We start from the raw sequence: 27,792 nt of genomic DNA on the forward strand, positions 1-27,792 counted from the left end.
TGTGGACCGGAAAACGGCCGCGAATACAGACGTAATCGTGACTTCCGGAATCTCACTCGTTTTCATTTTGCCGATCGCTTTGCCCGTGAGAACCTTTGCTCCTGGCTTATGGATTCGCACTGCACAGTGCTAGTGAGATTCATTAACAAAAGCTAAGCACAAATCAAGAAAAGAAATTTAATCGTGCCTCGAAAGTGAGGCAAAGGAACCGCGCAGCTCTCGATAACGTTTTGCGCATCTTGTTTGGAGTTTTCCGCAAAATCAGGAACTTCTTGATCTGGAGTCACCAAAAGGGTAAGGAAATGGTTATTTTATGCGGCCTGTTTGGTGTACAGTGCCCGTTCATCGCGAAACACCATCGTAAAATGGTCAGCTAGGATCGCTTTGCCTTCATGGCTTGTTACAATGGCGAGATCGGTACAAAATTTCCAAGCGGACGCTGGGAAGAATTTTGTAAGGACAGGGCCGAAGTTGCTGCGAGTCAATTCGCGAACGAATTTCTCCAGTTTCTAAGGGACAACCCAGTGTACGATGTATCGGGAGCTTCTACAACGTTCTCTAAGCGTTTTGTGGAGTATTTTCTCCAAGCATTCGATAGCGAAGTACACAAAGATGGATTCATGGATTTAGATGCACCCGATTCGCCCACCGACGTTTTCGGCCCGGATGATTGGGGTTCCAGCGTGCACCTAACGGGAACCTTCAAGCCTCCAGAGAAGAAATCTAGTACAGAATCGAGCTTTAGGTTTCTTGATAAGCTCAAGGACGTAAAAGGTTTTTTCAAACGCAACGTGAATGATGAGCTGGGTCCGGCGAAACAAGCGGACTCGAGAAGGGATCACGAAGATCAGAGAGTGGTACATTTACAAGAAGCGAAACTGACAACTACTGTCAAACGAGAAGGGATCATGAGGTATTTGATGAACTTAGAAAGTGGCGTGAACACGGAGGACTTTTTCTGGCAGAAATGTCGAGTTGTTTTGTTCAAAGCACCTGGCGGATACATGCTAGAATTTTACACGCCACCAAAGGTAACAAAATTTTCCAATTTTAGTTAATCGTTCGCGTTCGTTGCACTGTAATTTATGACGGGGATTTCAGTTTTATCCTGCTAGCGACAGCTGGAAGGCTATCGTTGCCTGCTTATCGATTGATTAATTCGCAATGTAGCCGGTATGTTTGTTTTGTTTCTTGAGGTCGTTGAGGGAGATAATTCGGCAACCAAACCGACAGCCTTTTGATATCGAAGTGTTCTTGTTTACAACTTTTTGCATGGATGGCTTTTGATCACAATTTTACACCGACGAACAATCCCCTCGACGTCAGCTGTGCGGTTTTATTCTGTTCACCGTGTGGTTTTAAACGCGGAAAAGTCCATTTTTTAAAGTAGACTCTCGGATCACTTCCTTGATCTTCATTATGATAAAATAACTATTGGCCGAGCTGAGAAAATAGGCAATCTATTTCCCATAAAGTGATTAATTTATTAGTTTTTCTTTTTAGACTATGAGCTTATGTAAATTGGGTTGAAAATATGTTTTTGTTTGGAGGATTGTTATAACCCAAGTTGTTATTATTTATTTTCATTTTCATGATACATTGAGCTTATGAGGTGCCTACTGATATAATATTGTTTAATTATGCGGGAAAGATAATTTAATTATGCTTTAGATGACTGTGCATTAATTTTTGTTTCCACCATGCAAGTTTCAGAAAGTTGGTATGCACCCTTCAGAGAATTTGAAACCACAGGCCCCAGTTGTTTGAAGGGTGGATACCGCTTTTCAACAGATAAATTGCTATCCGGTGGATAAGGGTTAACAAAACAAACCTTGCTATCCACTGGATAGTGATTTGTCCAGCAGATAATGATATCCACCTTTTGAATAATGCAGACCAGACTGTTACCAGGATGTACCCCTTCAAGGAAGTGATCAATTTTATTTCCTCCTACCACTTGTCCCCAACTTGAGCACAAATCCCAGGGACAGAGGTTTCCCCAAGGAGTTCATAAGTGGTACATACACGATTCCCCTTTGCAAACATCTCCTATAATTTCCCTCACATTCCTTCGTGTAGGTAATTGATACAATCTTAAGGGGATTAGCACACTTAGCTATTTTACATCCTTGTTGCTGCAAATGACGAAAAAAATTAGAAATGAGAACACTGCTACAGGTGATCGAGATTGCGGATATTTGACAGTGGCAGTGAGGTCAAGCTCTCAGTCAGAATTTTATCTTAAGATTAATTTATTTTTCTTCAGTCACCAAAGCCAAAGACAGGAATATTTTGCTTCCTTATTCACGAAGCAAGACCTGCAACGGAGTTGGAGTTACCAGGCGGAGAAAATGTATTTGTTATCAAGGTGTGTATTGTGTACATGTATGTAACAGGTAAGTCCAACTATTACAGGATTATCCCTATCCTTGTTCTATGGGAGCAGATTGAGAGTATCTTGCTGAAAAACACAACCCAATAACTCTGGTCAGGGCTCACACCTGGGCTGGTTGATCTGTGCTCCAGTGCATCGCCTATTAGGCCAGCATTCATCCCTGTTTGGGAAGCAAAGGAAGACATAACGGTTTCCACCGTTTTCTTTTTGCAGAAATTGTCAGAATTTTTCCCAACTGACTGTGGGAAATGAGCAACAGGTTGAGTTCACAACCTTGGAACTGCACTTAAGGAATAGAGCACTTTTTCCGTGTTTACAGAGCCTCATCTAAACACGAGGAGGGTGGGGAGAATCCAAGACAGTTATGCAAACCCGAGATGTAGTCAAAGGTTTCCATAACTTTCGAGAGGAGGATGAGGAGAATTTGAGGAGAATGTGGAGGGCGGGGAGAATTCAAGACAGTTAGGCAAACCCGAGATGTAGTCGAAGGTTTGTATAACTTTTGAGAATTCTCCCAACCCTCCTAGTGTTTAGATGAGGCTATGTAAACACGGAAAAAGTGCTCTATTGCTTTTATAAAATAATTCTAAAAAATACGCGCAAATCTAAAGCGTCTCAACTTTGTTTATGTACTCTTATCTAAACACACTTATCAACCAATGATAGTGCACGTAGTAGCTCAGTTATTTTATAAATAGAAATTGAAAATGTAAGTTGCACCTTAAATGAACTGAGTAGATTTGAATTTGGAAACACAGTTCTTAGTTTGGTAATGTGAATGCAACCTGTTGCTGCAACAGAAGACCGACCCTTGATTATCATAAGGTGTAGTGTCTTGTACTGTGGAGTATTAGTAAACATTCTTTTTAATAAGTGCTAAATTGGGTAAATTGTATTAAACTCTTAGGCAGTGAACAAGAGGGAGTACATGTTAGCTGCAAATCAAAAAGAAGAGATGGATGAATGGCTTGCCGAGATAGGCAAGTGTATGGAGGAAGATCAGGGTTCAACTAGTCAGAGGTAAGAGATTGAAATATCTGTAGTGAATTCATCAGCAATCTAGATTAAAGCAAAATTAGAGTAATAGTGAAAGCAAATTAGAGTAATAGCACAAGTAATTTCAAAATCGGACGAGCAAGAAGCATGAGGCTGATTTGAAATTACAAGCACAATTGCTCTCTGAATTGTACAACACGAAGTCCAGTTACTAATTAATCGTATCTATAACAAATCTTGGAATTTTAAATGTCTTTTGAGGACTTCTTTTCAGCGAAAATGTCTGTAGCACTTTTCATAAGTTTTGAAAAATGCAGGAAATATTGCGACGGAAGCCATTAAAGCACACATAACTGACGTGCAAATCATGTGGGTATCCAATTGCAGGTATCCAATTACAGAGAGTTCAAATTGGATACCTATAACTGGAGACCCACGTGATTGCGCACTGATTATGTGACTAATGGGCGTGCGGAGAACCAATCACAATCGAGAATTTCATTATAGATACAATTAAAATAATAATTAGTTTACATATGGTGTTTCTATCTACATATACAGAATGGTTTAGGTCCCAAGAAGTTCATTCTCCCATTAAGCCCCTCCTTAATTCTTATCTCGGGTAAGGTACAGTTCTATGTGAATCTATGCCGACTCTCCGGGATTATCCAGGAGTCACCCATAGTGACCAAATCTCCCACTCTCCTGTATGGGTCAGCAAATCTCCCAGATACAAAGGATGGTGTTTTTAATTAAAGGACATGTTTCCTCTCTTGTTACGGTCTCTTTTGGGACATTTCACGGGATATTTGACCTGCCTATGTGACCAAATTGATGGAACTCTGTTTTGTACCACAAGAGGGGCAAAATCAATGATCTCCTGGATTTAAATTTGTTCAGCTTTGCATCTGTGTATGTACAAATTATACATGTAGTTCACACACACCCCCACTTTCCTGGACCCTTTACCTGTGTGTACATGCCACTGGTAGTGGATAAAATAAGCACATAAAAGACAAACGTTCCTATATTCTGCTTATCTGTGGGTAAATTAATTATTCCTATTGCTGTGTTCAGCAGCCCATCAGCTTCTGGTTCTGAAGAGAGAGGGGCAGAGGCAGCTCTCCCTCCCAGCAGCTCTTCAGATACAAATACAGAGGCAGGAGGCAAACTTGGTAACAGTCAGTCACTAAGAGTCCGAATGGACAGTTACCCAGCTGGTAAGCAATACCTCAAAATAGTACAATTATTCTGGGCTTGTTGGTCCTTTTCGTTCTACTATTGCACGAGGACCTGTTAGGCATATACAGGCACTGGGAATGAATTGAACCTAGTTCCCTTTAGCCCCTGGAGACACCAAAGAGCATGAGGTACCTACTCTTATCAAAAGTATGTTGTGGGATGTGTGCTGGCATCACAATGTTTGGGGGACTTGCAGTCATGGTGGTGTTCGTTCAACAAATTTTCTGAAGATGAAGGATTGCTGACACTGTCTACTTGTATTTATTGCCATGGGTAATTCAAATTCTTACCACAACCCAAAAACTATACCATACAGAATTTACTCAATTTCACATTAAGGATTATTAGACTGATACATAACTGTGAGACAACCCCAACACTATTACTGACAGAACTTAGTCAGCTTTTGTTAGAGATGACCTTGTGAGGTAAACGTATCGCATCAGATGGCAACCTCTCACACCAAAATGAGGCCACATTGTCATTGTCATCGTCATCATCATCCATACAAAAAAGCTGTCACTGTGGAATGGTTGAAAATATTCAATTTTGAGCTTACATATAACTGCGCCATTTAACATTTGATTTCCAGATAAGAAATCTACAGAGGCAGTAGCGAATTTAGCAAAAAGAAGGAATGTTTACACTCCCTCGTCAATCCAAATACACAACAGATCTTCAGGCTCCTTTTCCTCTTCTCATGGGCCACAGACCCCTACATTTCAAGGTCTGGTGTAATATTAATGTAAATGTATCATCTTAATGTTATAATTTACAGCTGTACAGTGCTACTGGGTATACAGTGTGCATGCTGGGTGAATGCAAATTTGTAACTTTGGCTCCATCAATCTTGTCAGTTATTTTAACCTAATCATGCGTTGGTGGCATATGAGGTTGAGCCAATATGTTTCTTACATTAATTTGGCAACGTATACATTTGCTGGCAACACTTTCATGTACCAGGATGGTATATAAATTATATAAACATTTACTGCACCCATTTACTGTGTCCAGAACGCAAGTAATGTGAGGCTAGTTTCTTGATATTGCAAGAAATCAGGACATTGTAGAGATTTGACTGGCTAAATGCAATTTCTTTTTGGCAAATTGTAGCTGACAAGTATTATTAATAATATTGATCCTAGTAAATTTAGTCAATTTTATGCCATCACTCTTGGACTTGAAAATCTTTTGAAAGAATATCAGTTACATGCACATAACTGAAATTATTTTGTTTACGATTGTATTGCAGAGGATTTACCTCGTGGTCGTCCTCCTCCTGAGCTGCCTCCAAGATCACCCACTAGCACAGATTCAGCACCACCCCTCCCACCAAACCAACCTGACCTACTACGGCAGATTTCTGCTCAAGGGTCACCACAATCAAGTAGTGAAGGTAAAATCAGTGTTATGTGACATGCAGTGCCAAGTACTGTTCTTAGCAAGACCTTTTCTAAAACTTTTTAATCTGATGGTTGCTGGGAAATATAGACTGCTGGCTGCTGGTTTTTTCTTTAAGGGTCACTTAGACGAGTGTTAAGTCATCGCGCAATCATCACGAACGCAAAAGGGCGGTATGGTGGTATGAGCAAAAGTGTGGTATGACAATGGCCGAGTAGGGAAGAAGGCGAGACAAAGGTGGTAACAGACTGCCAGCAGTCTCTTGGAAATGTGGATGTATACACATGCAGTTTTGTTTGTCAAATTATAACTGCCTTACAAATTAGCCCAGCTATGATAATATTATATATGTATGCTGGTCTGTTTTTGCAGTGTTATGTGTGGCCACACAATGAGGATCAATTTACTGTTATTCTGTTCGGTATTCATTATTCTTGATGGAGACATTCTCATGTACAAGTTGTTTGGACATTCTGGCAATATCTTTGGAGAGAAGCAATATTCATGTCTAGAAGTTATTTGCAATGGGCTTCTTTCGTGACCTTTTACCCAGACACATTTCTTTGAAAGTTGTTGCAATTTTGCAAGAAGTATTTGAAGATCATCATAAAGTGCTATGAACTAAAAAACTAAAGTAGAATAATTATTTGGTTTCAATTCACAAAGTGCGCGGGTTCAAAAATTTGCATAAAGCTGTTTACATATTCTAAGATGTGAGAAATGGCCATATTCCGGCGGGAAGTTTGATGAATATTTTGATAGACTGTTGTCTGACTCTGAATCAGAAGAAACCAATTTTAAACTACATGTATGTGACAAAAGCAACTTTATCGGATGGAACCAGCGCCAACAAAATGCCTGTTGCTTCGAGACTAGCTTCGTGACCTCAAAAGGTACCACTTTTTGCATGCTCTGTCAAGAAAGCCTAATCTCTCGCAAATCCACAGCTGGATAGAACAGTTACTTTTACAAAACTCTAGGCAAAGTCATTATGTAAAAATAAGTACAAGCGACAAATTCATTTGAGTAAAACAATAAAAAATGTTCATCCCGACTGGCGAGTTAAATTGTTTACACACAGGTCTAGCGACGTTAGGTTCGCGTCCCACACGATAATATAGGACTCAAATTCTGAGTTTTTCTGTCTTGATAAGGAAGTGATAGTTTATATCACTGAGTTTTGTTTTTAATGCTCACCGTGGAAATAATTTTATTAATGTTTGTCTTGTTGATGACTGATGAAATCGGCACTTTGTGATTCGTTTTTTCTAAAAATCGTGAGTGTAAGACTAATAATGGTTTGGCATGATTATGTGTTTCTAACATCGGACTGAAAGCTACGCTATTCGTTCGTTAGAAGTCCTTAGATGTAAACCGTTAGACAACCGTTAAACGTCCTAAGATGTAAACCATTAGACAACCATTAAACGCCCTTAGATGTAGACCGTTGGACAACCGTTAAACGGCTCCAGTCATCCGTTAGAACAAATTGCGCAACCGTTAGAACGTTTTCTTCATCCGTTAGGCATACTTAGTTAGCCGTTAGAACATTAGGAGAGAGTGTTAGAACGCTTTGATCATCCGTTAGGCACACTTAGATAACCGTTAGAACGTTAGGACAAAACGTTGGAATGCTGTGAAGGCCGTTAACTATCCGTTAGCTATCCATCTGTTAGCGCCCATTTAACAGATAAGCGTTAAGGTACATTTTCCCATTCACGGTCACAAATAATTAAGTCTTTTATGGATGCAGTCTTTGTTTTAAAAGTATACTGTTTAAAACGTTCCCCTGTAGCTCACTCTCCAACACAATCTGAGAACCTTTAAGTGTACTTATATTGGATAGATGTTCATTGTACATGAATTAACTTTTTGTTTTGACATCACATTTTTTTTTATTTTCACTCTTCTTGATTTAGAGAATCCAGTATGGGTCACAGCTTCTATTGAAAATCATCCACTGGCTAATTACCCATGGTTCCATGGAACACTGCCCAGGATAGAGGCCTCGCACCTGGTGTCTCAGGGAGGCCAACAATGGCATGGGATTTTCCTTATAAGACAAAGTGAAACAAGAAGAGGAGAATATGTTTTAACATTTAATTATCAAGGGAGGGCAAAGGTGTGTATTTGCAGTATGTGTTAAAACCCCTTAATTTTGAAAACACCTGAGGTGACCGTGGCTAACAGTTAGCCACTACAGCGTAGCTATTGTAGGTGTCCTCACATTCTGCTCTCTGTCAAGATATGCTTCTGCAACAGTGCCCAGTGACAAATCTACTGGTATCAGGGTGAGTGGCTGAGGGCACCTCCCCCCCCCCCTTTGCTTTGCATGTTTTCTTCTTTGTCTCCTCTGTTGTAGGAAGAAAGAACCTTACTCCACTCTACCCCTTCCCCCCCCCCCCCCCAACTCCTCTCCTCTTTTTCAGCATGTTTTGTTTGTACTTCAAACTACCCTTAGCTGGGTTGATAAATTTAATTCTCATTTTCAAAACAAAGTTACTTACTGTTATTTTCTTTGTACAAACACTTGAAATTGACAGCACCTCAGACTCGCTCTGAATGTAGAAGGCCAATGTCGCGTTCAACATCTCTGGTTCCAAAGCATTTTTGAAATGCTGGAGCACTTTCGAGCCAATCCAATCCCCCTGGAAAGTGGTGGACCATCTGACGTAATGCTAACAAACTTTGTGGTGTATATAAATACTGGTTCACCTCAGCCTGGGAGCTCCTTACAACGTGCGCATGTGGGTAATGGTGGAGAAGGGCTGCGACGTTCACACAGCCTCCAAGCGAACAGGATAACAAGAACAGCAACTATACAAGGCGGCTCTGTTAGGATAACAACGAGTGCTTCTAATAGCCATGGACATTCCAGGGCAGTTGAAAATGCATATGCCTTTGTATAAAGTTGCAGGCTGCAATAATTGCTCTCTAAAGCTCTCTATCTCTGTTTCTGAATCTTCAGAATACATGTAACTGTAACCCTTATTTAATATGAACACAATTATGATGGTTTCACCATGGACAGGTTTAGCTGATGTGAGCATTACATGTAGCTTAAAGGGCTCTGATGTGTACAAGAAGTGCTCGTGCTAATAAATACTGATATGAGAGGACAGCAAACTTTTTTGGCTAGGAATCACAACAAACTGCCAGGGATTAGGAGAATTGACACTTAACTTTTCTGGGAAACGTACAGTGTAGGTCTGCTTAGACCATAGGGATCTGAGAAATTAGTAAGATCTATTTGGTACATCGTGAACAATGCACAAGAATGAGAAAAATTTGCTGAACAACCTGCCTCATTATGATATCACTCAAATAGCAATTTATATTATTATATTATGGACACTCTTTGTGAACATAATTGTCTATCATAAAATAATGCTGAAGGACTTTCTGTTGGTCCGATCAAATCAAGTTTGTTCATGTGACAATGTTTATTGTCATCTTCTCAGCAAACTGCATATGTGTGATTATTTTCAGAGGTAGAAATCTACTGACAGTAAATTTAACAATGAATGCCAATCAAATATTGCTAGCAAATGGGGTTTCAGCAAAGAAGAAGGAAATATCTGATGTTAACTAACTAAGCAATGGTACATTGAACTGTACATTGTAGACAAGCCAGAACAGCAGATGACCATTGTATATAGAATTTTTATGAATGTTTTAGGAAAGTCTTTAATTATTTAATTTAGTCAAAATCCACTGCCCACCGAGCTGGTATTAGTTTGATTTAGTGGCAGTTGGTCAGAGGTTAGGAGGAAAATGAATCAAGTACTTTGTGCATTTGCTAACATTTTTGAATTTCTTTATTTATGGCTCATTACATTCATATCTGTTGCATGATTTTAATGAAGTTCCATTTAGAAAAGCTCCATCTTCTATTGTATTGTGGGAATTGTTTCCTCTTGATCAGTCTGGCAGTCTGATGGCAGTGAATGAAGTTAAATGAATGATATGTCTTAAAAGTACTGAAATATACAAACATATCCAACATAGGCTGGACTGTAGAATGATTAGATCTGATGGTTTGGTTAACCTTTCCAAATTTGAATCATAACTCTAATCAAAACTACTCTGAACAAACTAAAGTAAAATTTTGTTTAGTTTTAAGTGGAATGCTTCAACTGTTTTGACTGTTAAGGGGTTCTTGAATTGGAAGGTTCACTTGGGCCAGAAGAAAAAAGACATTACAACCACTAATTAAAAGTTCCACTGTACTTCATGTAACTTCAGGATACTGTATTTAACACTGTTGCCTCATTCCATTCTTTAATGTGTTTGTTTGATTATTTTTTTATCAAATGTACTCACTGGATTTTAACAGTGAATAATGTTAGAAATATGGTGTTTTAAAAAGCATTTTGTAATAATTACTTTATAGTAAGATTTTTTAAGAAAAATAGAGATTTGAATATTTAAAACAATTGTCATACCTCAGAATTGATTTTTTATCTAACTCTTGTCTTTCTTTTCCAGGTTTAACGTATATTAATTATTTGCAATATTGTGTTGGGTTGGCTGAAAAGGTTATCCACAACTTAAGCTAGTAGGCTATGCATGAGAAGAAAGGCTGTCATACAGACAGTAAAAATCTGTTAAAAGTTTCCAAAAGTCCTTAGTTGAAATTGGTTTAGCAGAGAAGTATGAAGGACTTTTACCTTCTAGAAAGATTTATTGTCACACTCGTGCAATCTTTAATGAAGAAGAGATTTCAAAAAATATGTGATAAGCCAAGGGAAGAGCTGTGTGGTTGGCTTGAGATGAAGAGGAATTATAGTATTATTATTAAAAAAAATAATAATTTAAGTGGAATAATAGAAAAATAACTTTGTTTGGAATAGTGGTGTTTGTATAATGAATGTAATTTAAGGACAAAATCTTCTACATACACAACAGAATTATGCAAATTGCATTGCTTGGAGTAGAATTTGCTTTTTACCCACATCACAACTTCTTGCTTTCACACTTGTTCAACCTCTTTGGCTTTTATTAACTCAAACGCTCAGCAATCTTAAGAAAGAAAAGGTCTGATTTGTGAACACTAGAAGGAGTTAAGGGAATGAATGGATATTTCGCTATTCTTCCTCTTCATACACTGGGAGTTTAACACAATTTAATTTACAATAGACATTAATTTGTATTTTTGATACCTGCCTGTACAGTTGTACCAGTAAATTAAAATTATAGTGCCTTTTCAAAGAAGTTGTTGGAGTGTATTTATCTGTTGCATTATGATGGGGTAATTTACATGGGTTTTTGGCCCGGTGTGAAGTCAATTTCTTTTTTTTGCATGTTTATGGACCAAGACAGAGTTAAGGCCCATAAACGCAAAAAAGACTTAACTATGCCAATATCCAGCCATCTTGACCGAACAAGCTTGGTCAATAAATGATTTATTATACGGTTATTGATGAACCTGCCTCAGCTTAGAGGATAATTTTTCTTGTGGGATACAGCGCCTAAATCAAGCGGCAAGGTGGCATCATCTTGCCTACTTAGGTAGCCAATCATAGAGCAGGATATGTTTCATCTTCATCATCAGGGGAGCAGGGTTGGCGCAGTGGTGAGAGCGCTTGCCTCCCACCAATGTGTCCTGGGTTCGATTCCCGGACCCAGCATCATATGTGGGTTGAGTTTGTTGTTGGTTCTTTTACTTGCTCCAAGAGGTTTTTCTCCAGGTACTCCGGCTTTCCCCTCTCCTTTAAAACCAACATTTTCAAATTCCAATTCGATCCGGATTATTGTCGAGCACTTTATCATGAGCCTCTGGCTGGGGTGATTGCACAAGCACTCCCTGTGCTTGACATTAAATTTGCATTTACATTTTTTACATCTTGCCTGCCCACCAAGCTAGCCACATAAAGATGTAGTTAAAAAGGGTAGCCTGCGTAGCAAGTGTTCCTATATAATGGTCTTTCCACATTCTGGTTGTGTATAAATTGGTACAAGGGCAAAAACATAAATGAGGGGCAAAAAACGTGGAAAGAGCTCTTTGTTTAACTTGCAAGGACACTTTTTATGCGGCCTCAAGGAAGGGGGGAACAATTTTTGTTAACCAACTCAAATGAACAAAAAATGTTTTAATAATATTGTGGTTGCACTTTACAAGACTATAAATGACACATACTTTAGTAAATCTGTTTTGTCTTCAAGTTTGTAGAAGATAAATTGTGTGTTTGACCAAATTCTGGGCTGAACTCCAATTGTTACGCTTACTCTAACTTGTAACTTTGCACTTATAACCTAAACTTGAACAAAATATATTAGCAGAAACTTGAACAAAAAATATTAGCAGTGTATAATTCGCAACAGTATTTTTAAATTATATCTTGAACTCTGATTTCTATGATAGGATCTCAGTTGCGTTTATACAGGTCAGTTCTATGGGCCTCAAAATTAAGGAGACAAATCCCCAAGCATTTTTTATTTTTACAAATTTATAAGACTTCAGATGTATGTACAGTACTCCAAATGTCTGAAGTTATAAAGCATTTCCACATGAGATCATGGCAACACCATATAATTCTCAAGCAATGTCTTATCTTCTGTGAGAAATAAAAGTTCTTTTCTTATGCCAAAATTTCCAGTTGTTTGGAAGCAATACAAAGGCCATTGTGAAAATGATCTAAGTTACGTAGTGACTATTTAGAACCCTACCTGGTGCAGATACAGGATCTTAGAGAAGGGGCTTTGAGATACAGATCGCCAACGACAGTCCGTGGAAATGGGATTCAGCCATTCTAAGGCCAAGTCAGCGTGTTATAACGTCCAAGTTTTTTTCAATTTAGGGGATTCAACTGAAGACCCCCAATCCCCCTTAGATCTGCCCCAGCCTAGCTAGGTTGAAGTCGCATTCAGTCATACTGTCCAACCAATATGACTTATGATGTGCTTGGGACTTAGATACAAACATTGAATGTCCTTACATCTGTACAGAAATTACTTTGACATGATATAAGCCAGCATAGATCACATGATCAGATTACAGTGTGACTATGCCAACCACACCTCTTGGAAAGGGGTTAACCAATCGGAATGTTTCTTGAGAACAAAGGATAGCTATCTTTTACTCAAAGTATAAAACTTTAACATTGAAGAATACCAACAATAGTTTTATTACAAAACTGGAAACCCAACAGAAGAGTGGAGTGTAGCAGCTCTCAGGATATTTTACCACTTGTTACAATTGCTTAATTTCACTTGTAAATTTTATGCACTTTTCAATAATTGCCTTGATTGAGCTGTCACAAAACGAGTTTTCAAGCAAAATTTTGTAAATAAAATTTATATCCTCACTTGACCTCACGAAAAAGACCCACTCTATGTTTTCAGTTTACATTTTGATTGGTTAGATTTCTAAGTGGCACAGTTCAAGTAGTTGCGTTGTAAGTGTAATATGTGCTTTCTTAAAAAGTATGTATTTTGTAAACACACGGCAGGGCAAATTATTACTTGTTTTTAACCTTGTTTTACAGTTTTTTTTTTTTTTATGAAGACCTTTTTCTGTCTGAACAGCAGCAAATTCTTATAAAAGGTATTAAATTTCATCGTAATCTACACAGATGGCATAATCAAACTGTTTGAGTTTATTTTCTCAAGATCCGTCTCACTTTTTTGTCTGATTCTTCAACCGTGTTATAAGCTTTATCTGCTTTTACTCCGACTCTGTCCAGCTGTTCATTCTGCCTTTCAATCTCGTTACCCAAAATCAAAGCATCTTCCTTCAAACGGCCAAGACCTCGCGACACCAGATCAAGATTGGCTTCGATTTCTCTCTCGCGCGGGTCACGCGAAGAGTATGCGCTTCTCTCAAACTGCTCACTTCTTCTGATCCCTGCATCATAGCCACCACTTTCCCTTTCGCCTTCTCTGCTGCGATAGTACAAAGAAGAGTCTTCTTGCATCCCTGATAAACGACTGTCAGGTGTCGACTGTTCAGTGGTCTCTTTTGGTTTGGGCGCTTTCTTGAAATAATTCCCAAGAGCGCCCCAAACACTATTCACCGATCTTATGTGCCTTTTTGCGATGCCCATGGTGTTCTGTATGTCGTCGAGATTACGTTCTATCCGATTCAACTGTTCCCCTTGACACTGAAGTTCTTCGCCGGTGCGAACAGCGATGTCATGCGACTCCTCGATGAGCGCCAAAGATCGCTTTGTGCTATCCAGAGTTCGATCTCTTGACATCTGCATTTGTCTGCGAATTTCATCTCCGTTAACCTTCTCGAATTCGTCCTCGGAGTCGTCGTCAAACGGGTTAGTTTTTCGATTGAAATCGAAATCACTTCTTCTGCTGTAAGCCGCCATGTTGTTTTCGTTTTGAAAGTGGACGTGACATCATTTCAAAGTGGTTCTATTTTGGGCGCGTAACGTACTTGGCCAAAATAGACTGGGAAGGAGTGACGTCAAAAACTTGACTGCATGCAGCTTCTGCCATGTTTTTCGCATTTTGCTTTTAAGATTTCACTAATATTAGTATGAATAGACACGTTAATGCATGTCACTTTTAAAAATCGAATGAATCTATTTGATCCCTTCTTTATAGAGGAGCACCATTATTTTCTTTATACCACACTCCATTAAGCCCAGTGCAATTTGTATTGTCATCAAATCGTTCAGTAACCCCTATCTTTGTTCACCTGTTTCGAAAAATCACACGAAACGCTGAGCAAAAATTTTCCTCAAAGTAAAATATTGTTGGTTTTCAGTGTCACGCAATTCAAAATAGATCAAAATAAAAATCAACACCGGTCAATGGATAAAGTCCAGAATCTGGGAAATGAAAGAAGATAAATATGCAAAGACTCTCGCCAAAATTCTGGTCACAGCAATTTTTCTTATGCGAGATATGCGGAGAAATTTTTTACACAAATTTATAGGGATTTGAATGGAGAAGCCATGCTGGTGCCCATCCGTATGGGCACCAACATGGCGGCCGGAAACCAACAGAAACATCTGTCACTGAGTTTTGCTTCAAAAGCGTGAATTTATCCCTTGAAGAACTCCAAAACATTAAAATAATGTTTTATTAAGACATGAACTGTTCAGATAGCCAAGTTCCCCGAAATAAGTCACTTTTTTAACCATCATGACAGCTCTGTAGGCCGTCATGTAAATGCCGCGTCACGCAAAAGCTTAGAAATTCAAGCGTAGTGTATCACAAAACCAAGAACCCTTTCGGAGCGAAAATTTGTATGAATATTAGTTTTCAGCTGCTCTTATACATCATTTAAGTAAAATCTCAGGAAGATCAATTGCTGGTTTTCAGTGTCACGCAATTCAAAATAGATCAAAATAAAAATCAAAACCGGTCAATAGATAAAGTCCAGAATCTAGGAAATGAAAGAAGGTAAATATGCAAAGACTCTCGCCAAAATTCTGGTCACAGCAATTTTCCTTATGCGAGATATGCGGAGAAATTTTTTACCCAAATTTATAGAGATTTGTATGGAGACGCCATGCTGGTGCCCATCCGTACGGGCACCAACATGGCGGCCGGAAACCAACAGAAACATCTGTCACTGAGTTTTGCTACAAAAGCGTAAATTTATCCCTCGAGGAACTCTAAAACATTAAAATAATACTTTTTCTAAGACATGAACTGTTTAGATAGCCAAGTTCCCCGAAGTAAGTCACTTCTTTAACCATCATGACAGCTCTCTTGGCCGTCATGTAAGTGCCGCGTCACGCAAAAGCTTAGAAATTCAAGCGTAGTGTATCACAAAACCAAGAACCCTTTCGGAGCGAAAATTTGTATGAATATTAGTTTTCAGCTGCTCTTATACATCATTTAAGTAAAATCTCAAGAAGATCAACAGTTCTGTAGTTCGAATTTTGGTGACGTCACGTGAAAACCAGCTATAGTTTTATAGTTCGAATTTCAGTGACGTCATGTGAAGAACAGTTATTATCCCTCCCCACTCCTAACCCGTCACCACTTACAACGTGGCATCGCATAGCTTTCTGGGAGTGGCGCACGGCGCGCTATGATCGTTGGTATACGAGGATTACAGAATCGGGAATCCAGTAAGGTATAGGGGCATATTTACTTTCACGTTTTTCCCTCGGAAACAAACGTTTACGCGCTTTTTAAGAAACTAGAACACTCCACACGTTTCGAGATCTCCTCGAAGCCTCTTGGGTGTGTAGTGAAGTTGTCTGTACTCACTTAACATGGCGAAACTCGTGGCGGTGTGTCGGGACGAAGCTGACTTCGCATTCGAGCGTCGACAAATACCTTTGAATATCGAGGACACCTTAACGGTACGGTACATAGCATCCATTGTGTTTTATTTCTTTCGAAAAAGAATACCTTCGCGTTAGGTGTTTGTTTGATATCTATTCTTGTGGTGTCGTAGATGATCATGGAAATTCCAGAAACTGTGATTTCAACTCGTCAAGTCAACGAATGCGAACTTCAGTCGTTCAACAAGGTTAGTTTATTTTGAATTTTTTAGCCTCGATGTCTATTTTTTGAAGGGAATTTATATCTTTTAGGAGTTTCCTCTTGAGATGAAGTAGATCTGTTGTGGTAAACTGTAATTTCTTTACGAAAATGTCCTGCATTGACACACGAACGTATAAGCTTAAATCAATTAAGCTTATTGCAGTTTTAATAAAATATCCAAAATAGACGTAAACTACCCTGGATCGAAGTAGCTGTCACGGAATTTCTCCATGCATTAGCTTCTTCTTGTAGAGATTTATTTTGAGAAATAAAAATTCAAAATTAAGTTTATGGCAGGAAAAATGTCAACTGATGTTACAACCACAAAACGGAGCGATTATATTTCAAGTTGCCTGTCCTTGATATAAACACTGCATGAGATAGTACTTTAAGCTTATATATACGTTGTGAGGAAATTGTTCTGATCAAATTTCGTCCCATCTGCAGCGATTCCAGTGTCTCAGTCCCGAAGATTTAGCTGTCGCTACGATGGTGCGGCAAAAAGATGTTCTCTCGTTCCTCTCCCACTCCGTTCCGTGCGTTGGTTGTCGGAGAAGGTATCAAAATGTTTCTATTTCCATCTTATTTCCTCATCGCCTTGAGATTAATTATTCACTATTCCAAACGAAATCTCAGTAACGTTTACAATTGATTTCCAAATATACATGTTGTTAAATGGTTTCATTTAAACCTGCAAGTGTTGTTTCCTGATTGTCCTGATTTTCTTGATTGGGTTTTGTTTTAAAAGGTGTAAATATCTTGTTGTGCATGTCTGAAAATTGTAGTTGAAAGATTATGATATTGTGCCTTCGTTGATATCCAGCAGTTTTTATCAGCATTCAATTTATAACGTCTTATTATGACAAACACATGATATCCTGTGATTTCTGTTTTGCAGTAGTTTGTCAAATATATTTTTTCTGTTAAGGTCTAGTTTGTCTCACTTGTAAGAATAGATGGATGTTACATAATATGGTAACATTTTATTTGGCATCATACATACTAATGCATTTTCAGAATGAAACTGTTTCAGTTATGTTTTCCCATACTGAAAATACATCAAAACCTTTGAAGCCATACTAAATGTGCTGTTTTTGTAGCATCTTTCTCATTCAAAGTGGTGAAAGTGATGCAATTTGCATTTCTTGAGATTGATGTATGAATATTCAGCGCAAGAAAGATGCGACATTGAGGAGATGCTCAATCTCCCAGGCTCTATCTGCACTCTGTATATATGCCATTCTGTGTTTTCCAGAGTGGAAACAAGGCTTTGAATGGCCTTGTGGCTTTATTCGCATAGTATACAGAGAAGATTTTTTAGTTTTGATTGGCTGGTAAATAAGTCACAAAGCCAGTTTTCCTCGCCATCCCATCATTCCATAGAGCCAGGTTATGTTACGGTGACTCTGCAATGCTTCTACTTGACTAAAGGATTGTGTTTATACTGAAACAATATATGTGACTTGTGGAATATTCAATGGTATACCACTCAAAAGCATTGGATGAGTCAGCAGGGTGACTATGAAATTCCCCTGGATTGGTCATAATGTTAATCTTTTATAATCTTCCCTACACAGTGTGGAGCGATTGTACAACCAGTTAGTCGAGTCAGGTCAGCCAGCACTGGAGCCTCTGATTATCACAAATAGTGGAGGTGAGTGCAGTCTTTCATTTACATAGAAACCATCTGACATTTTAGTAATAATTAGGTGACATTTTAGTAACAAACTTGTAATGGTGACTGGGATTGGAAACACCCCATGGAAGGAATAATATTATAATTGGATGTTCAAGGCTGTGGTCTAATTAAGAAATAGAAAACATGTACCGTGTTTCTATCTAGTTATAGAAACACGAGTGGAAGTTTGGGAGAATGAGAAATGCTGTGAGAACATAAGCCGCAGGCGAGTGTTTCCACAGCTTCTCCCAGAGTTCTCCCAGACTTTCATGAGTGTTTCTACAACTCAATAGAAACACAAAGAACATGAACACCGCAACGAAAAAAAGAAAAACAGCTTGTTTACTTTGATCATCAAAATGGAAATTCTCTTTGCTCATGCCATCATTATGTCAACAGCTTGTGCTAGTTCTGTGTTTCCATCGAGTTATAGAAACATGATTCTTAACCAATCAGCGCGCATAGTTTCTTAGGACTGTATTCTAAGAAAAATTATGAGGAGCCCAAAGGTTTCTAACCACTAAGCTTGCATGAGAAAAGTAAGTTTTTCCAGTCGCCCAAAGGCAAAAGTTAGTCACCTGTGGTACCTGGGTGCTTCTAGAGCTCTGCCCTGATATTAATAACTAAAGATTGGGTTGAATACAATATTACATATTACATTAGAACCATCAAGTCTTAACATCACAGAGATTAGCTTTGCAAACATATGGTTTTTGATCAATTTTGCTTAGAATAACGTGTTTGAAATGTCTACACTTGCGATAGTCTGTGAAATGCATTCTTTTACAGACTGTACATGTGCATTAGTTTAGTTTTGATATCTGGGAAATAAGCATGCCTTTTATTATTTTAATTTCTCCCTGTAATCCATTCATATTTTGTGTCTACCACAACATAAGTATAAGGTTGAATATTATAAGTTTGTGTGGAACTACAATAGGCCCTTTGCAGGATCCGGTCACATGGTACTGAATTAATTACGCTGGGGCGCAAGTTACACAGTGGGACTTCCAAAACAAAGGAAAGTCGGGCTGGACTGGTACAAGTTCCTTCGTTTTGGAAGTCCCACTGCCTAACTTGCGTCCCAGCATAATTAATTCCGTACCATGTGACCGGATCCTGCAAAGGGCCTCTTGTTTGCCAATCTCTAATCAGATAGTACTTAAATATCTTCTCCTCCAGTATTTTGCTTAGAAGTGGAAAGTTTGTACATGCTGGTATAGAGCATCATGTAATGGGTGGTTGAGGTTTTAAAAAAATGATTTGAACCCTGTTTTCTGCTGGGTCACTCATCAAGTGATTCATTTTTTTAGAAAAAAAAAATGATTTAATGTATCCTAAGTTATATTTCATGCATTTTCTTCAGTTTTGACAATTGATGATCACTTCCTTCAAGACCCAAAACTGGTGTATGCTCTGTTCTATGTACATGGGTAAGTATTCAAATTTACTGTATGTAGCATTAATTTGATCAACTGATCACTTGTGGAGATATTGTGGTGTTGATAAGTTTAGAGGATTCAAGATGAGGAGATTTTGAGAGCTCAGTCTTGGTCTGATGCCTTGTGAAGATGTGTTTGTGGTAAAGACACATCTCATAGTCCCACTCTTTGAGTAGCAATTGAACCGTTTCAACAGTCTGACTATGTGGCTGGCAAGTGATAGCCTACAACAGAAAAGAATTTGAATTCAGGCAGAGTTGCAATACTTGCTGGTACAGGTAGCTACTTGCTGCAATAGGCATTCCCCATTACTGGCAATGGTGTGCTTTCAGGCTCATCCCACTCTTAGAATTTTACCAGATTCGCCTTTGAAGGAGGATCTCTTGTCCAGAACAGCTCCTTAAATATGTTTGTTTACTGTTGCTTGCATAGATATGAAAGAACTTTTATTTAATTGTACTTACTTTCTAGATCCAGACTAAGTGAGATGGTGGAGGCAATTCCTAAGTGCAGAAGAAACAGGTATAAATTTTGATGTTACTTAAGACTTGTACCCAGTTACTGTGACATTAATGGAACTCAGTCACAGTATTTTAAGCTATTTTGGCCACAAACAAAATTACCTTTAAATGGTAGGAAACCTGTTTAATAAGATAGGAAATACCAAAGACATAGTGATAAACCATAAAGGAACAAGGATGGCTAAGGATGGAGAAGATTAACACGGATTACAAAGGACAAATTTAAAAAATTGAGGCTAAACTTTTCAATATGTGCAAACCATGACCTAGCTCCTTTAAGGGTGTTGTCACTGTGCAATGAAACTTTACCATCTGGCTTTTGGAGGTACCAGTGCCTGTCTATAAAAGGTGACCTCTGAAAAATTTACATGTAACTGACAGTTTTGCTTTGCTTTGCTGTCAATCATAGTTACAACACAACCAATTAACCTTGACAAGAAGAAGCACACAAAAAAGTGAAAAAGCAACCAATCACAGCCCACAGAAGTAACAATGATTTTAAACTCATTCAAATGGACTTCTGTTTCCTGTGAGGTCCACTCTGATGACTGACAGCAGCAAAAAACACAACTGTTGATTCAGAAGGGTTCATATGTTACTGAAAGATGCAAGTGTTAAATTACGCTTGCCCTGGGATGTCTGACAAGACCTTCTCTGGTTTATACTGAAGGCTAATCTCAACAAAAATTAAGCTTGATGCAAGTTCTTTAATGAGAATCGTCCTACTATCATGTAAGATAGAAAAGTGGATTCTTTTGTTACAGTATTTCCATTTTATAACAGTTGTAAAGCGACTGTCTTGTCTAGTGGTAATTTTTTGTTATCTGTATTATTTTGTAGAAGGTGCCCTTTGCATTCCTTGGAAACACACAAGTCAAGGCCATCAGGGTAAATCTATGTAATTTAATCTCCTGCAATGAAATAATTCAATGAGCAAAATCAGTCAAACATTCCTTATTATAATAAAGAACTGAACGTTTTAATTAAGATTTAATTTCATTCTGCTTTCTTCAAAATACGGTATATAGTATTTGATGGGTTATTTAATGTCAAAAATAGATACATTATTTTGTTATCTAAACACCAAAGAAATACCAGGTGAGCTTTTGCATGAAAACGTGATCTTTCACATGTGAAAAGATCACCTTGCTATGGTAACATAATTATAAATTGCACCTTTCGCAGCAAAAGTTAAATGGTTTGTTATTTCATTGGTGTTTATATAATAAAAAGAACATTACATGGCCACTTGAAGATTAGCTTGCGAACAGGCTCCTGGCGAGCAAAGCGATCAGGGTGAAACAGGGGAGTCTGTAGACTTTGTGTTTGATTTGCCTATCTGCTCTTGGTGATAATATAGAGTGCAAGTAAGTAACATGTTCACAGAATATTTCAAACTTTGTCCCTCCAGAGTCAATACTTAGAGAGCTTAAAACATATTTTGTAATACTGAATTGAGCCTAAAGAAATTATAAGCACAGGGTAGAGGTGTCAAACACCGCAAAGCGACATGCAATGAACAGCAGAAAGTCCGGAAGCCATGCCTTTGACCTCTAAAAAATTTGCTCTAGCACAGCCCAACAGCTCCACTCTACTAGTTTCCACTTAAAATTCCTCCTCATGAGAGAGCATAAAAAGTACCCTTAAGAATCACTTGTGAAACAACGAAAGGTCAAGAGACCAAAAATTAAAAGAGAATGACAAATGCACAATATTGCCACGAATTGTAAGAGTCGTGTAGGGCGGTCGACCGCATTTTACAAAGACCTGTCAAGTATTTATCTCAAAGATGTCAACAATCATGGATTTAACCAATCATATCATGATACCAGGAGCTGGTATCATAGAACGGTGGCATCAGTAGAATGTCTACAGGCTCCCTTGCTTCGTTCGGGCTCACTACACCGGGAGCCTGTTCGCAGGCTACTTGAAGATACGAAATTTCTCTTCTCATGTTGAAAAATATTTCGCTCATTCGCTGCGCTCACTTGTAAAATATTTTTCAACACTCTAGATAAGAGAAATTTCATATCTCTGCGCGGCCAAGTAATTTCCTCTATTTATTGTGCAGTAAAAAGCAATTTGCTGTTACAACACACTGTGTATTTTCATGCTGAAAGGAGTTCTTTTTATGTTTAGAAGCTGGATAGATGTGTGGGATTTATTGTCTCAAGAATGCCGTGATGAGGTATGGTATACAGTTGTAGTATGACAGCTGTATCAATATTAAGTAAGTTTTTGTTGAACCGTTTACTCTCTTTTGTTTACGACCTAAAACTGTACTGTGATAACATCTTGTTTTCAATTTAGGTGGTGTTGATTGACTCTGATTCTCTTCTGGACACACTAGAGAATTATCTAAGAAAGCACCGATTTTGCACTGAATGTAAATCAAAAGTTCTAAGAGCTTATAGTATTTTGGCTGGAGATCTAGATGGGCCAAGTGAAAAAGGGTGAGTAAAAATATAAATGTAGTGTAGGATTTACATGTATCATATTATGGCTTTTACACTGTGGCCACTAAATCTGGTGCCGCTTAGATGATGACATTCATCCAAGGCATTGAAGAAGAAAAGTAAAATCATATAGCTTGCATGGGGTTTAAATGGTTATAGTTGCACATCTACCACTTGACTTTCTGTTTGGTCAATTAGCAAAAGTTGAGATGCTGAATGAATGTTAAATTAGTTCAACAGTGATAGTGGCTTTTGTTGCTTTAGTATTGGATGCACTTGGGATGTTTGGAGTGTACTCAAGAAGCTAGAGTTGCTCTTGGCTATGCCCCAAGCAACTTGAACTCTAACGCTTCTTTTCTGCTCTGCAGACTCCTGTTTGTATCCATAATTTGATAGATGCAGCTTTAAAAAAGTGTTGATTGTCAATAAAAAATGATGATTTTGTAAATTCTCTTCCTTCATCTGCTTGACAGTGTATTGGTATTTGTGATGATAATTGAATAGATCTAGAAGTGTAAAGTTTTCTGTTCCATTCATTTATCCTGCAGTTATTGTGCTGCTTTGTATGATGGTCTCAAGAGCTGTCCTCAAGAGCGGCATATCCATGTACTCTGTGACACAGACTACATTGCGCATTTAATTGGACGGGCAGAACCGGAGTTAGCTGGAGGGTGAGCAGTGTAGCAGTTGCATTCTTGTCAAGTGAAAGCTCTATGTGCTTCATTCAGGGGTTTCATAAGAGCTGGGCACTGGGCAAATTGTCCAGCGATGAGGACGATTTTGCTCACATGATTTGACCATCTAGCTGAAAGTTTTCTTGTAATCAAGTTTAGATCAAAACGTTTTGCCCTCCTGTGAAAACTAGTGTCTCTCCTGCTGTAAACGTCAATGAAAGCCTTCATATGTGTAGGCCCTGTACTTGTATCTCTAACAATTGTGCTAATTAAGGAAATTGATTTAGCTGAGTTTTGGTATGGGTTGGAGTGTTAGAACAAATTGTGCCAATGTTTTTCTCCAGTGAATTAAGACAGAAGTTAACTGGATTTTTAAATAACTTAACTTGTTTTATCTTTAAATAATTAAATCTCCTCGCCATGATGACGGCATTTGGTATTTCACTACACCCACTGATAGTTTATTAAAGGGTTCTTTGGCTTATTTCCAGGTCATGGGTCTGATTAATTTCATGTATGTCTTGATTTATTGCAACCTGACTGCATTTGCATTATTGTTTTTCTACAGGAGAAGAGAAAGGCATGCCAAGACACTAGACATTGCTCAGGAAGAAGTAAGGAAATTCTGCTTTAATTAAATGTTAATTGATGTGTTTATCATGTTTACTATTCTGCTTGGACAGAGGCGAGAGGGCATCATCACATGCAATTGCTCTATCTTCTATTAGCCAACTCGAAGAGAAAGAGAAGGAATTTTCTACCTTGTAGGGTATACGTTGGCAGCCCCCCACCCCACCCCCACCCCCTCTCTCTCTCTCTCTCTCTCTCTCTCTCTCTCTCTCTCTCTCTCTCTCTCTCTCTCTCTCTCTCTCTCTCTCTCTCTCTCTCTCTCTCTCTCTCTCTCTCTCTCTCTCTCTCCCCTTGCCACCTTTTGGATTTCTCCACTAGGAACAGGCGTGACACCAGACCCAGTTTTCTGTTGTGTGGAAATCGCAAGATGCCGGCTAGAGGCTGATGGGAAGGAGCCAAAGAACACCTCAAAAATACTTCCCGTCACCTTTTGAGACTTCATTTTATCGCAAAAGATGACAGGAAACCACTTACTCTCTTGAAGCGAAGGATGAACCCAATGGAAAAGTTCATTTTTTTTCCCCGATTGTTACCAGACCTTGGTTCCTGGGAGCGCGTGAATGTTAAGGTTTCACTACAGTTTGTTTTGTGGCAGTACTGTATGACATTTGTTTCGGTTTGTGTGAATTTTTAAGGTGTTGACGTGTCTTGGTATTCACCTGTGGGAAAGACTTCATCGGTTGTGGCAGAAACTGAGAGCTGAGGAACAGACCTGGCAGATGCTCTTCTATCTGGGAGTTGACGCTCTTAGGAAAAGTTTCGAGGTGAGAAACTAGGCGACTACAACTTTGTTGTGATTTTGCTTAGGGATAAATATTAAATTAGAAAAAAGCTTGGCACTGAATGGGAACCCATTATGATGGCACAAAAAATGATGAAAACCTGAAGACTTCAAGAGGTTTTCAATTGAGTGTCGTAGAACCAAAACGAAGAATCGCATGAAAGCTCGAGCAAATAAGAATTTACATTACTCTTGATACCTGAAAATTCTGTTAAATCGCACTCGCCTGGAGACTAAATTTAGGGAGATTTTCAACTACCACTCATAGTGGAAATCCTTAATTGCACTTGGGCACATTACAATACCCCCAATTCAATACAGTGATTTTAGTATTAGTATTTCTCAACAGGGAATTTCGATACCTATTTGCATTCGCGCGATAACCTAAACTTATCGGCAGTTTACAGATACAATGTTTTGTATACATGTTATTGAGTATTGTTCGACTTCACAGGTGGCAGTGGAAGAAAAACAAGGCATTTCTCGGCTCGAGCAAGTCGTGGAGGAGATATCAGAGGCAGAGAGAGCCAAGGAGCTGAGGAGAGAGCAGAAACGGTTGAAAAAGAAAGCGAGACGTAAAGAGAAATGTAAATGCGATTCACAATCGTTAACAATCTCCACGAACATTGAACTGAAAGAAGAGGAATCTAGAAAAGACGAAGAGGAAGCAGGGGACGTGGTGTATGTAACTGGAAACGTGGAAGAGACGGAAGAAATAAACGGGCACGGGGATAGCTGTGAAGACGATGATGACGATGGAGATAGCGGCGGTTCACCCTGCAGCTGCGAGGAAAATGGCAAAGATCGGGAAAGCAAATGGAAAAGATTGGCTTACCGAAACGGGGACTGTGGGTGAGTGTTTCTTAAAGGAGCAGCAGCTACCTCACGGTTTGCGCATCCTGAAAAGTTAAGCCTGGATTTTTCAAGTTCGTCTTTTGTAATCCCTGTCAATCTTCTCCATCCTTTATACCATCCTTGTTCCCTTACGGTTTATGGTTTCATCTTTTTGCGTTGGTAACACCTTGATCTCTTCCAGATACGTTGCAGAACACAGTAAATGGACCGGAATAGAACACAAGGATGGGGACACTTGTAATCATGTCAAAGATCCCTTTACAATAGGGACTGAGGAAGAGGACAAGTGCGCGGACTGTTTGTCAGGGAGCCCCAGCAGTGGAGGTTCCTCACATAGTACTAATGGGAAGGGGAAAAAGAAGAAGGGAAAAAATAAAGACAAAAAGGTAACCAGCGAACCGCTGTAAGGCCGGTGGTTAGTGTCCTGTTGCCTCGTGTCATAATTGTCTTTTGTCTCATTATGTGCAATCTTTCCTCTTTTGGTTTATGTAATGTTCCCCTTTTGGCTCGTCACGCAATGTTGCTTTTTGGCACGTCACGCACTTTGGTGTATGTTGTCATTCAATATTTCCCTTTTTGTTCGGCGCGCATTTTTACCGCCTTTCCTTTACCTCATCACTCATTTAACGCCGGGCTTTTCTCGCATTCTTTCCTTCTTCTTTTCCCTTTTGGTTTTCACGCTGTTTTTTTGGCTTATTGCGGAATGTTTTGGGCTAGTCACGCAATGTTCTAGGGAGGGGGGGGGGGGGGTGAAGTGGTGTCGATCTTTTCTATTGGTTTATCACACGGTGCTGTTTCTTTTACTAATTTACGCAGTTTGTTGTGGCTTATTACCCAGTCCCATTTAGCTAAAAGAGATCGCGTGGTAAGCCAAAAAACACTCCATTGTCCCCTTCATTCCACTGTCTGCAAACTGTGAAAAATGACTAATGATTTACCTGATTCTACAGCAAAATTCACCTAGGCACGAAAAACAAGTTAAACCTGTAGAACGTATTGACGATGAGGAAAAACGACTGTTGAAGTTAATGGGATGGACGGACGGTGGAACAGAGTCAACGGTAAGTTTTTTCCCCCTTGTTTTCTTCTCCCTCTACGTAATGGGAATTTTCGTTTTCTTCAGTATTGCCTCCTAAATATCTGGCGTCTGTCACTCATAACAAGCATGCAGACGCTATGTTTCCCAACTTCGTACCCGGACTCTTCGTTCCGCTTGACCAGCAATTGAGAAACGCGCGACCCTGGAAAGTCCGGAACTATCGGACTTTCGGTTGAATTACGCATGCATAACGGTCAAAATCAAAATCCATCCTTTAGCGGAACTCTCGAGAGTCGCTAGTTTTGTCAAGCTTGGGCAGTAACTAACAACCTCTCAAAACTCGTACCACCAGAAATGGCAAAATTGACACTATTTCTGACCTAAACGGCCAAAAAGCATACCCTTTGGGGCCGCACATACCTATATAGCCCATGTAAGGGAATAACTCCCCCCCCCCCCCCCCCACTCCCCGCTTCCCGCCCCGGGAGCTTGCCACGCAATCAAGAAAGAATGCGTTCGCAGTCGTCACGCAACTCTTCCTAATTGCGCGCAAGAGAGGATCCCTACTCTGGACTGTGTTTGCATCCATGACGCCGCCCATCTTGTGTTTTGCTCGTCGTCGACGACGATGCCCTCCCTCGCGTTCCACGCGTTATATGCAACTAAATTTCTGCTTTACGTCTCCTTTCTCAGGAGTGTATTTCGTCAGAAGAAGAGCTGTGCATATCAGAGCAGGACATTCTGCGGTTCAAGGCGAACCACTCATCCGTGTCACAACAGCGACGGAAACTCAGAGAGAAACTCCGCCAACAGTTTGACAATATGACGCTAAAAGACGGCCTCAATGTAGGGGTCGTTCACTAGGGGGTGTGGTGGGAATAGATGATGGTTATTATTGTTTGTTAGAGTGACTTTTCAATTAATTTTTTACTGGGCGGAGAGCACGTCCCGACCCGACCCCCATTAGGTCAAAAAGGTTTAACGTGGCTGAGGTGAAGCAAACCAAGAGTCGGGGATGTTTGGAATTTGGCTGTGTAAGGCTTGAAGTAGGCTCCTAAGCAGACATCTGCGTAGGAGGCTAGGCTTGAAGCTTTGCGTACAGTTGATAAATGGGACTTTTGAGGTCTCCCTCATTGAGTTCAGTGAAGTATTTTACATCCTGTTATGCCTTAAGTCACAACGTATGTAATGTGAATTGAAAATAAACCTCTGGAATCATTGTAC

The 27,792-nt window shown here is 39.3% G+C and overlaps 3 protein-coding genes across 4 annotated transcripts; 2 read left to right on the top strand and 1 right to left on the bottom strand.

Moving 5' to 3' along the window:
- The first annotated feature begins 56 nt into the window (after positions 1-56).
- On the top strand, positions 57-11,248 carry LOC145462764 (SH2B adapter protein 2-like). 2 transcript variants are annotated; one of them, XM_081446355.1, is made up of 8 exons: positions 57-1,031; positions 2,267-2,368; positions 3,303-3,415; positions 4,472-4,611; positions 5,226-5,360; positions 5,886-6,029; positions 7,954-8,156; positions 8,578-11,248. In XM_081446355.1, the coding sequence occupies exons 1-8, from the start codon at positions 393-395 to the stop codon at positions 8,941-8,943; spliced, it is 1,842 nt and encodes a 613-aa protein (XP_081302481.1). In that variant the 5' UTR covers positions 57-392; the 3' UTR covers positions 8,944-11,248. The 2 variants fall into 2 exon arrangements, with proteins under 2 accessions (XP_081302481.1, XP_081302480.1); XM_081446354.1 differs by having other exon boundaries at positions 58-1,031; positions 4,469-4,611.
- Positions 11,249-13,462: 2,214 nt separating this feature from the next.
- Positions 13,463-14,558, bottom strand: LOC145462766 (synaptosomal-associated protein 29-like). Its single transcript, XM_081446356.1, has one exon. The coding sequence runs from the start codon at positions 14,350-14,352 to the stop codon at positions 13,633-13,635; it is 720 nt and encodes a 239-aa protein (XP_081302482.1). The 5' UTR covers positions 14,353-14,558; the 3' UTR covers positions 13,463-13,632.
- A 1,513-nt stretch (positions 14,559-16,071) lies between these two features.
- On the top strand, positions 16,072-27,790 carry LOC145464122 (gametogenetin-binding protein 2-like). The gene is made up of 16 exons (XM_081447937.1): positions 16,072-16,308; positions 16,404-16,478; positions 16,940-17,049; positions 18,070-18,146; positions 19,537-19,603; positions 20,084-20,134; positions 20,974-21,021; positions 22,273-22,321; positions 22,444-22,586; positions 23,138-23,260; positions 23,832-23,877; positions 24,529-24,657; positions 25,129-25,526; positions 25,711-25,915; positions 26,480-26,590; positions 27,262-27,790. Exons 1-16 carry the CDS (start codon positions 16,219-16,221, stop codon positions 27,430-27,432), a joined length of 1,893 nt encoding a protein of 630 aa, XP_081304063.1. The 5' UTR covers positions 16,072-16,218; the 3' UTR covers positions 27,433-27,790.
- The last annotated feature ends 2 nt before the right edge of the window (positions 27,791-27,792 follow it).

The sequence above is a fragment of the Orbicella franksi genome, chromosome 12 (genome assembly GCF_964199315.1).
Source record: "Orbicella franksi chromosome 12, jaOrbFran1.1, whole genome shotgun sequence".
Classification (NCBI taxonomy): Eukaryota; Metazoa; Cnidaria; class Anthozoa; order Scleractinia; family Merulinidae; genus Orbicella; species Orbicella franksi.

Coding starts and splice junctions, on each gene's coding strand:
- LOC145462766 (XM_081446356.1), bottom strand. CDS start 14,352: ATGGCGGCTTACAGCAGAAGAAGTGATTTCGATTTCAATCGAAAAACT.
- LOC145462764 (XM_081446354.1), top strand. CDS start 393: ATGGCTTGTTACAATGGCGAGATCGGTACAAAATTTCCAAGCGGACGC. Junction 3,416..4,468: donor CAGGGTTCAACTAGTCAGAG/GTAAGAGATTGA, acceptor TGCTGTGTTCAG/CAGCCCATCAGCTTCTGGTT. Junction 5,361..5,885: donor ACAGACCCCTACATTTCAAG/GTCTGGTGTAAT, acceptor ATTGTATTGCAG/AGGATTTACCTCGTGGTCGT.
- LOC145464122 (XM_081447937.1), top strand. CDS start 16,219: ATGGCGAAACTCGTGGCGGTGTGTCGGGACGAAGCTGACTTCGCATTC. Junction 20,135..20,973: donor CCTAAGTGCAGAAGAAACAG/GTATAAATTTTG, acceptor ATTATTTTGTAG/AAGGTGCCCTTTGCATTCCT. Junction 26,591..27,261: donor ACGGTGGAACAGAGTCAACG/GTAAGTTTTTTC, acceptor CTCCTTTCTCAG/GAGTGTATTTCGTCAGAAGA.